Source organism: Caenorhabditis briggsae (assembly GCF_000004555.2).
Source record: "Caenorhabditis briggsae complete genome, chrV, whole genome shotgun sequence".
Classification (NCBI taxonomy): Eukaryota; Metazoa; Nematoda; class Chromadorea; order Rhabditida; family Rhabditidae; genus Caenorhabditis; species Caenorhabditis briggsae.
Genome location: NC_013488.2, coordinates 10,350,881 through 10,362,038, shown reverse-complemented (window position 1 = coordinate 10,362,038; position 11,158 = coordinate 10,350,881). Strand labels below are relative to the sequence as shown.

At 38.5% G+C, this 11,158-nt stretch overlaps 2 protein-coding genes across 2 annotated transcripts in view; both read left to right on the top strand.

The window, feature by feature from the left end:
- Window positions 1-958, top strand: part of Cbr-ceh-22 — a gene marked incomplete at both ends in the record, with an annotated part of 3,420 nt that extends 2,462 nt beyond the window's left edge. Inside the window, 4 exons of the mRNA XM_002637119.1 lie at window positions 136-235; window positions 292-534; window positions 585-698; window positions 748-958. Coding sequence (XP_002637165.1) covers window positions 136-235; window positions 292-534; window positions 585-698; window positions 748-958 — 668 coding nt within the window. The remainder of the gene's footprint in view (window positions 1-135; window positions 236-291; window positions 535-584; window positions 699-747) is intronic.
- A 6,944-nt stretch (window positions 959-7,902) lies between these two features.
- Window positions 7,903-9,815, top strand: Cbr-gsp-1 (the record flags this gene model as incomplete). Its single annotated transcript, XM_002637120.1, has 5 exons — window positions 7,903-7,957; window positions 8,008-8,139; window positions 8,476-8,706; window positions 8,798-9,261; window positions 9,708-9,815. The coding sequence occupies 5 exons, from the start codon at window positions 7,903-7,905 to the stop codon at window positions 9,813-9,815; spliced, it is 990 nt and encodes a 329-aa protein (XP_002637166.1).
- Window positions 9,816-11,158: the final 1,343 nt, after the last annotated feature.

Below are 11,158 nucleotides of genomic sequence, written 5' to 3'. Positions count from 1 at the left end.
TGTACCCCCGAATTGAGGATTTTGTACCCCTAAATTGCTTTGTACCCCTTTGCACCCCCGAATTATTGTACCCTCCGAATTATTTGCTAATTCATTTTTCGAAACGAATTTTAAATTTAGAAACTTTCATTCTAGGACCCATGTATACTCTTCCACCTGCCGAATCTTTTCAACGTTCTGATAATGACATGCTAAACGGAAATGGTTCAAATGGAAACAAGGATGATAAAAATGGGTGGGTATTCAGTCTTCCAGAAAATAGTTTCAAAAGTTAATTTATAAAATTTTCAGAATAAAACTAGAAGACGATGAGGAAATAATCGATGAAATGGATGAAGAGAATGATGAGGAAGACGATGGAACTGGAAAGAGAAAGAAAAGGAAACGTCGTGTACTGTTCACTAAAGCTCAGACCTACGAACTAGAACGACGATTCCGTACACAGAAGTATCTGAGTGCTCCCGAGAGAGAAGCATTGGCTATGCAAATCAGACTGACTCCTACTCAAGTCAAAATCTGGTTCCAGAATCATCGGTAAGCTAAAAGAGAATTAAGCTCCCATCAATAAGAATTTGGTTTTACAGATACAAAACTAAGAAAAGTCATCAAGACAAGCCAATCAACCAATCATCAATTCTGTCAGCAATGCCGAATGCATTTTCCAGTCAGACAGCATCCACTACATTCCCCACAAGAACGTGAGTTTCTCGAAACGACACATTTGTTTTTAGTTCCTCAATTTTTCAGAATGCCTATTCCCATGTTAGTACGTGGAGACACAACTGCTCGTTCTTCTGACATTTCATCCACTTCTCCTTACACTGTGGCATTTGGAAGTACGAATTCCGGCTACCTCCCAACGCCTTCTGCCTATCTCCCGACCGCTTCCGGCTACTTTTCAAATGGCCCAACAAACGCCTCGTCGTATATGGCCAACCCTCAATGGTGGCCTTCTTAAATTTACACAAATTTTCTCATTCACCATGTCAATTCCCTCATACACATCTCCTTTTTTTTCCTCAATTTTGCTCATACTCATTCACTGTCTTCGAGCTGAGATCTACTCAAATATATTTTACAAATCAGTTCGGACTACCGGTTTTTGTCTCTCATCAGTTATGTTATTGTAATTTTACAAGAATATTACTATAATATACAGTAATTATAAACAGTACTTAATAATCACATATTTTTATAAGGTAAACTTCGGACCCTTCTTCGTAGGAAAACTACCATAAAACCTGTATTAGAAGGGTTTTGTTTTCTATTGTTCCATGATATATATATCACAGGGGACCTTCAATTAGAGGGAGCCCTTCTATCCTTCCGTACTTGTTGCCAGAATTTCTTCAATATGTTTTGAGCAAAAAACACTGTTTCAACAAATTTCTGTGAATTTTTGACATTTTTGAATATTTTTCACTGGCAACGTACGGAAATGTATTATTCCAAAAGACACCTTTTAAGAGGGCCCTTCTATCTATCCAAGCTTTTCTCAGAGGAGCCTTTTAATAGTAGGACCCTTCTAATACAGGTTTTATTTTAATTGCCATAGGTTGGCTGGTATAATTTACTAGATTGGTTTTCCAATCCCGTACCAGAGAAGAATTGGGTCAATCTATCAAATTGTAGTCCTCTTCTACTGAAAAAAATCCAAGGCTCCAGATTTATCAACGGTTTCCCAAGGAACTAGTAAATCTTAGTTAACATGCATTTCTTCTCTGTCAATGGTCATTAATTTGTTCAAGTTCGTTTCTGCAGGTGTTATTCTTGAACAGTATGATTCAGAGTACGCTGTTTTCCGTCAACAGCTGAATTCCCGATATGCCATCATCATGAACACCCATTTCGTTTTGAGACTTCACAACGTCATTTATTCTTCTTCTCCTACTAATACCCCTACTTTTTCCTAACGGCTTTCATATGCTCATTCGGGCCTAGACGTTGTCACTTGGAATTCATGTCAAGAAATTATTGACATCCCCCGAAAAAATCTAGAAGACTAATTGACTTTTATTTTCCTTTTCTGAAAAACAAACAAAACGATATTCATAATTCCAATATGATTTCGCTCACTATTCTTCCTTCTTCGTAATTGTTATTCTCGAATTCAATTGATCCCACGAATCTGATATTTTCTCTTTTCTGCAAAATCTGCATTCTGGCATTTCCAGATATATGAGAAGTAATGACATTTGACTCGAATTAGCAGATCCGTTTTCTGAGAAAATAGAAAGATGCAGAACATGTTATCAATTTAGCGAGAAACCACAGTGTTCGAACTGCTGTGGTATGCGGATGCGCTCTAATAAGAAGGGGCATGTCAAAGTTTTATGTCGTTGGAAAAACAACAAAATTGGGTACTCAATAGAGCGCGTCCGCATACCACAGAAGTTCGAACCCTGTATGATTTTGCGAAGAAATAATTCGTGAAAGTTTAGGCTTGAGCACTTTGAGCAGGCAATAGAACAAAGAATAAAAGGAAAAAACGGATTTGAGCATTTTCGAGAAAGGAAATGGGTGGCAAGACAAATTGTCCCTATGCCTAAATATTAGGTGATCAAAGGGTAGAATGTTTTGTGGTCCTTTCTTTTTCGTCAGTATCCTTTCTTCTCTCGAAAAACAAAGAGAAAAATCCGGGTAGTTCTACGATTGTTAAACTGCAGGTCTGGGTGATCAGACTACTATCAGTTGTTGGAAAAAAAGACAAGGACTCGAAATGTCAAAAAGTTGTATTTTCTCAATTTTGAAGTTCAAAAGCTCAGCTTCATGATTGAAACGTTTGTGATGTTTTCAATAGGGATATGTTTAATCAAGAAATGTTCTAATTTAAGATAAAACTGCTTAGACTCCATAAAAATTACAGATTCACAAATTTGAGATAGCACACAGGGTTCCGAAAGGCCTGGTCAGAAATCGCGCCCCAGTGAACGTGAGATTTGGGCTTCTTTGTTTCACCCCCACTTCGAAATTATTGAAATTCGCCTGGCCTAAAAGTTATATGAAGCGCGATTTCTGACCAGGTCTTTTGGAACTCTGTATTAGCATTCTTTTTCAAATTTCCCCAAATCCAAACTAGTGTTCCTCCTTGTTTTCCTTTTTTCTCAAATTGTTCCTTTCTCATTTCGTCTCCGTTTTGGGAAAGGAATCGAAAAAAAACCCAAAACTTTTTTGTCTCCTAGTTTTCGTTTTCGTCGTCTTCTTCGCCTTCTCGAATCAATGCCTTCGTTTCACCATCCTTCTTCTTCCCACAGCAGTTTTTCGTCCTCTTCCTTCCCGCCATCTTCATGCCTTTTTCTTCTTTTTCTCTCCGTCTGCTTCTCGATTTCTCCTTCATTTTTTCCTGCTGGCACAAAGGGTCTCAGTGCCCCTCCTTCTTCTTCTTCTTCTTCTTCTTCTTCTTCTTCTTCTTCTTCTTCTTTTGCTCCAAGAGCCCTTCTCCGCCTCTTCTTCGTTTTTCCCACTACGTACTCCTAGAGCTATTGAGCACATACACGAAACAGCCAGTATTCAGTAGGAAAGAGCAACGACGTCATTTTTGAGACGCCACAGAAGAAGAAGAAGATTTCCTTGCATTCTTCAGATTCACTTTTCCGTCGTTTTTCGGTCTTGTTTCTCTTTTTTTGCATGTTTTTCTTGCTCAGTGAGCTCATGAAACAGGAGTTGGGGTCATGTTTTTAAAGCATGTTCATGATGTTGATGACGTTCCAATGAATTAGAGAAACCGTCAATGCCTTTTTTCGAATTTTTTCGAATTCCCAAGTAGATTCTAGTAGATGACAAACATCTCCTTTTTTTGGCCAATTTCTTCCCAAGGGGTTTCCTTCCCAAAGGAAATTTTTGTCTGAAAAAAAAACGTGCTGCTAGCCACTTTCAGAACTCCTTCCTCTTCTTTTTCCCGTTCCCAGACATGTTTTCAGAGGGACATAACTTCCTGTTTTCAATATCTGAAGAAAAAGGAATGCAGTCTCAAACTCATTATTTCGTCGAAAAAAAACACACAGCAGAGGTGGGAATTCTGAAAGTATCCGATTTCATCTAGAGAGATATTACTGGAATGGTAGAGGAAATATTTGAATGAACAATGTTAGACACCGAAATTCTAGGTTTCGATTTCGAAAATTGTGACGTCCCAATCCTAGGTATCCGTTTTTTATTTATTTTGTAGAAATTGAATATGGCAAAACTATTACTTGGTTCTTCACTTATTATTCTGGTATACAAAGATCGGAGCTGTGGAAGAGAAAATCTGGTGGCCGAGGCCACTACGGTAGTTTGCAAATATTTTTAGTATATTTTTTTCTTGATTATTCGGTTTTTTTCAGGCGAATTTTTAGTTTCAGAAAATTTTTTATTTCCGACTTGTTTGGAGGTTTTCAAAACAAAGGTTGTCAAAAAGCAATAGTAATCAAGAAAAAGCAACCGAAAATTTTAGGTTACTGTGGTTTTCGTTGCAGGAATCATTGGCCACGCCCACAAGCTTTTTTCTTTCACAGCTCCGGTTTCGTTGTGCCAGAACAATAATGATAAGAGGAACTCAAAGCCACTTCTACTTCTTCACTCTCGGATCGTCCGAGTAGAATTATAATTCATTAAACTAAATTTATAGGTCGGAAATCCAATAGAATATTTATTTTCATAACGGCCACTGACTCGTGAGGAAAAACTCTTTTCAACATTTGAACTCAAAAACTCAAATAAGTGAAACCGATACTCTCTTCTCCTACTTCCTCGTTGCTCTTGACCTTTTATCCACTTTTTCCAAACACAAAACACACTCTTTCAAAAATCAATAAACAAAGAAATGCAGCTTCTTCTTTTTCTGATTTCGTATTCTGGTGCAGAAGTTTTAGTTTGAAACAAAGTAGAAACACGAAGCAGAGTTTGGTATTGTGAAGTGTTGTACTTCTTCTTTCTCTGTTTTTTTCTTAGTTGTCCTGGTCATCTAATGGAATGTGAATAAGAACGGCGGTCGTCATAGTCTTTCTCTCCCTCATTTTGTCGTAATTCGATTAAAAGGGAGTGGCCGAAAGAATACTCGAACCATTCCGAAGATTTCTGCTTCTGATGAATATGAAGAAAACGTTCAATTTCTTGGATGTTATGTGTTGTTTTGAACCTTCAGTTATGCTAGTCTATATTGTATCCCTGGCAGTAATGTCTTCATCTATAATTGGATTAATTATATAGGTTCGGAAATAATACTTTTTTATTCATGAAATCATCATAACGTTTCTAGTAATAACATTATCATTGACTTTTTGTAAGGTTGGACTCAATTAAGGCTGGAGCTCCAAACACAAAGAATGAATACCGAACTTCTTCTTCCTCTTCTTCTTCTTCGTCGTCGTGAAATCTTCCTTTTCCTCCTCCTTTTTTCACCCTCTCAAAACTTGCGGTTTCTTCTTTAGTCAACAACTTTTTTTGCTTCTGCTTCTGCGATTCGATAAATTGAATTCGAGCCCTCATCTCGATGCGAGCTTCTCGTTGCTCCTGTCCAACCCCTTTCCTCTTTTTTTTCATTTTTTCGCGGCTTACTTTGCTAGTTCTTTTTTCTATTTATAATTAGGATTTTTTCAAGATAAATTTCAGCATGTGTAAATATTTGATAACAATAAAATCTGAATATTTTAATTTTTAAGTTTGGTTTCTGGTATTTGACTGGATTATGGTTTTTGGACGTATTTTTCCACGAATCCCATTTATTTATTTACCTAAAATAGTACAAGAGTACGGTCATTTTTTGTGTGCAGTTCGGCGTCGCGGTGTTTGCGTACTATTCAAAAATGTTCGCACCATCACCTTTTTCGAATTTACCTGGCGAATTGCCTTTTTTTTGTAGTTTGCTTTGCTTAATTTCGACTTTGTTTTAGTTCTATAATGTATTTGAATTTATTCGAAATCTTAGGAAACTAGTATCTTTATCTCCCCCACTCAGTAAATAACTCTGAAGTGCCCTTTCTCTCTTTCGCCTAATTTGAATAAGTAGAATTTTCGGGCAATTGTCCAATTTTTTGTACAAGGAAATGATTAGTCAGCATAGAAATAGGTCTTTGAAGCTGCTAAAAAATGAGATTATGAAATTGAATTTCTTCCCATAAAAAGTGTCAACTGCGGCTGATAACCTCCATTAAAATATTCACACATTCAATAAATCCAATTTTCCTAAGAAAAAAACGAACACAATCATTTTTTATGAACCTCTGAAATGGCGAAGATCTCCGCCACACAAGAAGTGTTTGCCCTCGCCAATCTTGTCTTTCCCGTCGCCGTCGATTTCCTCTGTCGAAACTTTCTGCGTGCAAATCAAATACTTGTACATCTCGTTTCGCCGTTTGTTTTAGTGAAGGAGAAAGAGCACATCATGCTTCCTGGGCCGTTTTATTGTTGTTTTTTATCGCAAGACGAGCCGCCACCTCGTCATCAAAAAGGTAAGAGATGAGAGACGTTCTCTGATAAAAAGATAACGAAACTTTCTCGAAAACTGTCGCCTTCTTTTATTCCATGACGTCGCAGCTGCTGTCAGTACCATCGTACTAAAAACGCACGTGCCATACCGGGTTGGGGGGCAATGCAATAACAACGCAAATTGTTTCGGCGAAAGAAAGAAAACGACGGTGGCGAGTTATCGATCAATACGGCGGACAGCGGTCGCTGGATCGGCCCGCGTTCGTCTCTCGCTCCACTCGTACACTCACACATAGAGACAGGCACATACACATGCGTCTCAGTCCGTCGTCACTTTTCGCTCCTCTTTTTATACGCGGCATTTCATCCGATCTCCACATTTTCCTTCACGATTGATGAAACCACTTTACTTGACTACAACCACATGTTTCTCTTAGATTTTTGAAAGCTGTTATTTTCTACCTTGCCTTCATCTTCATCACTACCTCCGTCTTCTTCTGGTGTAATGTTATCCGCATGCTGTGACGACGGTGTCGTGTTTATGACATGTTCGCTCCTGGGGGTCGTTGATAACGACGGCAGAGATAGGGAACGGGCGTCGTCACCGTTATCCGTCGGAACTATACAGGTGTATAACATATAATGGGGCAAAGAAAGCAAGAGATAGAGAAGCAAAACCGTCTGAAGTTGTGATGAGTCATCTCTAAAAATATAGAGACACAGACATTCAGAGAGTACGGTCTCGATTTGCTCCTCGATTTTGTTGTCTTTTACTACCAGAGTACATGACGCTTTTCTCCAACTCTTAGTACATCAACAAACTTTTTTGTCTTCCTTTCTTTTTCGCATCAGTCGCCTGCTCGTTTTCAACAATTCTCTGCCAACAAACTTTTTAGATCATTTGCCCATCCGAAATAGTTAACATTTCTCCTACAATAAGTTAAATATTAACGTTCCACTTTTTCTCCATGATATTTTACCACATTCCTTCTAAAAGTACATCTTCTCGAACTTTTGGTCGATCTTCTCCCACATATCACGTGTCGCACACAATGATCAAAATTTGCATAACATCGTGCTGAAAATAAACTTTAGAAACGAAGTTTCGTTTTATGCCGCACACCTCCGTTATGTTTTCGTTTGAGCTATCAATGGCATCGGTTTCTGATGCGTTCTGCTATAAGGAAGTTTCTAGCCCAATCGTTATTAGAGTTTATGCTCAGGAAATTAGGAGAATGCGTCTAAATCTTCGTTTCCTGCTTAATTTCCTATCAAGTTATAAGATACACATGACTTCAGGTTTTTTTTCCTCATTTCCACCCTATTCCATTATTTCCAATTACCGAATCTCGTGTTACCTTTTTTCTCGAATCATTGCTAATAGATGTTTTTTTTTCAGCCACAAGCAATATCAGTTGTCGGCAAGACACACACCACTTGCCATCCATCCAAAGGTGACCAACAGAAGCCGCGAAGTCCGCAGCTGCAAGAACAATGTCAAACGATGGCGATTTAAACATTGACAATTTGATCACTCGGCTCCTGGAAGGTAATTAAACATTCATAATTGTCCTCATCATTTTTTAAAAGTATCTACAGTCCGTGGATGTCGTCCTGGAAAACCAGTAACCATGTCGGAGGCAGAGATCCGCGCCTTGTGTCACAAATCTCGTGAGATTTTCCTGTCGCAACCAATTCTTCTGGAACTCGAAGCACCACTCAAAATCTGCGGTTAGTATTTTTTAAAAGTTTATTTCCAAATATAATTCTCAAAAAGACCTGAACAGCTGACAACTCGGCTTCCAGTTCTAAATAATTTTCGTTAACATTTCATTTTTGGCTAGTTTCAAATACGAATTATCACTGATGACGAGGCATCCGGCGCTACGCATTGAATTTTAAAAGTTTAAATAACGAAACTAAATAGTTATCTGTTCGACCCATTTTGGTCTCCAAATATGTCTTGAAAGATGCGAAAATTGTAATAAATACAGACTGCTTCTATTCAAACGAGATTTTGAACACAGATTTGGAAAACCATCACATTTTATTCAATAATTTTTTCAGGAGACATTCACGGACAGTACAATGATCTTCTCCGTTTGTTCGAGTACGGAGGATTCCCGCCAGAGGCAAACTATCTCTTTCTCGGAGACTATGTCGATCGTGGAAAGCAGAGTTTGGAAACCATCTGCTTGTTGCTCGCATACAAAGTGAAATATCCAGAGAACTTTTTCCTTCTCCGTGGAAACCACGAATGTGCCTCTATCAATCGTATTTACGGATTCTACGACGAGTGTGAGTGATTCTTTCAAAAAATAATGCACCAAAAATTGAGTTGGAATCGATTTCCATCAGATGAGCCTTGCAGTGAAAACTTATTTTTCAGGCAAAAGACGTTTCTCAATCAAATTATGGAAGACTTTCACCGACTGTTTCAACTGTCTCCCAATTGCTGCACTCATAGACGAGAAGATCTTCTGCTGCCACGGAGGTCTCTCCCCAGATCTTCAAAACATGGAGCAGATTCGCCGCGTGATGCGACCGACTGATGTCCCAGATACTGGATTGTTGTGCGATTTGTTGTGGTCCGATCCAGACAAGGATGTGACTGGATGGGGAGAAAACGATAGAGGAGTTTCGTTCACATTCGGACCAGACGTTGTTGCCAAGTTCTTGAATCGCCACGATTTGGACCTAATATGCAGAGCACATCAAGTTGTGGAAGATGGATATGAGTTCTTCGCGAAAAGACAGCTCGTGACACTATTCTCTGCTCCGAACTATTGTGGAGAATTCGACAATGCCGGTGGAATGATGAGCGTTGATGAGACGTTAATGTGCAGTTTCCAGGTGAGCCATAAAAACTTTGCGCGTATTGAATCTCGCTGAAAGATCATTTTGATAGATTTAATATTTGACATAGGAAAAAAATAAAAAAGACTTTGCCCCCTTCTAGACCAGAGATATGAGAAATTCTAGGATAACTTTTTGACAGTTAGCATTGCATCGTTTGGCTATTCTCCCGCTCTCCTACAAAAACAATAAACTCGAGTGGTAAACTCCTCTCAACTGCCTGTTTTACGTCAACGGTTTTTCATCAATCAATGCACTTGAACCTTGACAGACATTCTAATTTGTTCATTAGAATTTGTAGATCATCAAAAATTGTTCAGTATTAAATCAGGTTTTTTTGCCATCAGTAGCTCAAGTACATTCCGTGAACAAAAATGAACAAAACAAACATTAAAAAAACGGAATCTGTCATTAGAACACATACTAATCTTCTCTATCTGCAGATTCTGAAGCCGTCAGAGAAGAAAGCGAAATATCAATACCAAGGTATGAACAGCGGGCGGCCGGCCGTAGGCGGAGGACGACCTGGAACGACTGCTGGAAAAAAGTAAACTGATGGAATAAGGATCATCAATTTACTTCCTCATCGTCTTCTAATCGTTACTTTTTCCCGCTTTTATCAAAATATTTCTCGTTCCACAATATAACCGCGCACAAAAACGAGTTTCACATGCTCTTCTTTTCCTTACCTTTTTTTCTTCTTCATATGTTCCATTTTCCTAGCAACTGTGCTCCATCCGGTAAGGTTTGACTATGCAGGCTAGCACTATTGCCAATCTTTCTCTCTCCTTCTGTGTTCTCCATTTTTTAGTATATTTTCCTTTTTTGAAAATTCTTGACCTGTTCTATTTTCTAGTTGTGAGCCTAACACCCCCTGGGATTCGATTTCTCCTTTAAATTAAAATTTTCAGCTTATTTATTCCTTTCAAAGTTTTTATCATTCTAAGAACATGAGAATAACTAAACTATCGTACGAATATTGAATTCCAAAATGCCGTCCCTTCATCCCATGAACCCACATGCACTGATAATTTTTTGGTTTTTGTTCTAAAAACGTGAATATTCTCTTCTGCTCCACCCGTTTCTCTTCCCCCGATCCCCATTTCCTTCCTCTTCTCCCCACTCTTTTCCCATTCTTCTACTGATTCCAATGAATATTTTTACCAAAAAGTTTCTTGCGCACAATAACCAGTCACTCATACGAATTCTGTCTCGGGTATGAGCGTGTTTGGTCAAGGTATTTATAACACAGAAACGTTGCCTTCCAGCGAAAATGTGAATCATTGTTTGGGAGAGAGAAAGTACAAGAATAGAATAAGGTTCTGTCTGAATGACATGTAGTAATGGAAGAAGGAACACTGCAAGAATATCGACCAGATCATAGATAGAATTGGGTTCGGAACGAGTTACAGGTGTTTCAACACAATTTGTTCTTCAAAAAAAAGCTGGAACAGTTGACATTTCATGTGAAAAATTTGGGAAACTGAAAAGAAATGGGTGTACAAATATTATAGGACTTGAGACAAAAAGCTTCAAACATTTTCAATGATTTCAACAATCCGGGCACAAGAAATCTATCATTTTCCCGCGGTGTTTTTTCCGAAACATTAAAAAAAATACATTTTTTTTCGCGCTTCTTCCGGTTGAATACAGACACAAAACCGTAAGACTTCAATTTGAAGCCTTCGCGTCGAGTCAGACGCCTCTTCGAGAAATTAGCGTTCGAGTGCATTAACACGACGTTCCGAAAAACACCGTGTTTTCTTCCCTGAACGAATGTATCAGTTTTTTCAGTTATGGGGTTATTCAGGGAGTCGGCAAAAAAGGAAAAAACTCCGCGAAAACTCGGAGGATGTTCCAATCTGGCTGAAACTTTGGGGAAAACTGGAGAAGA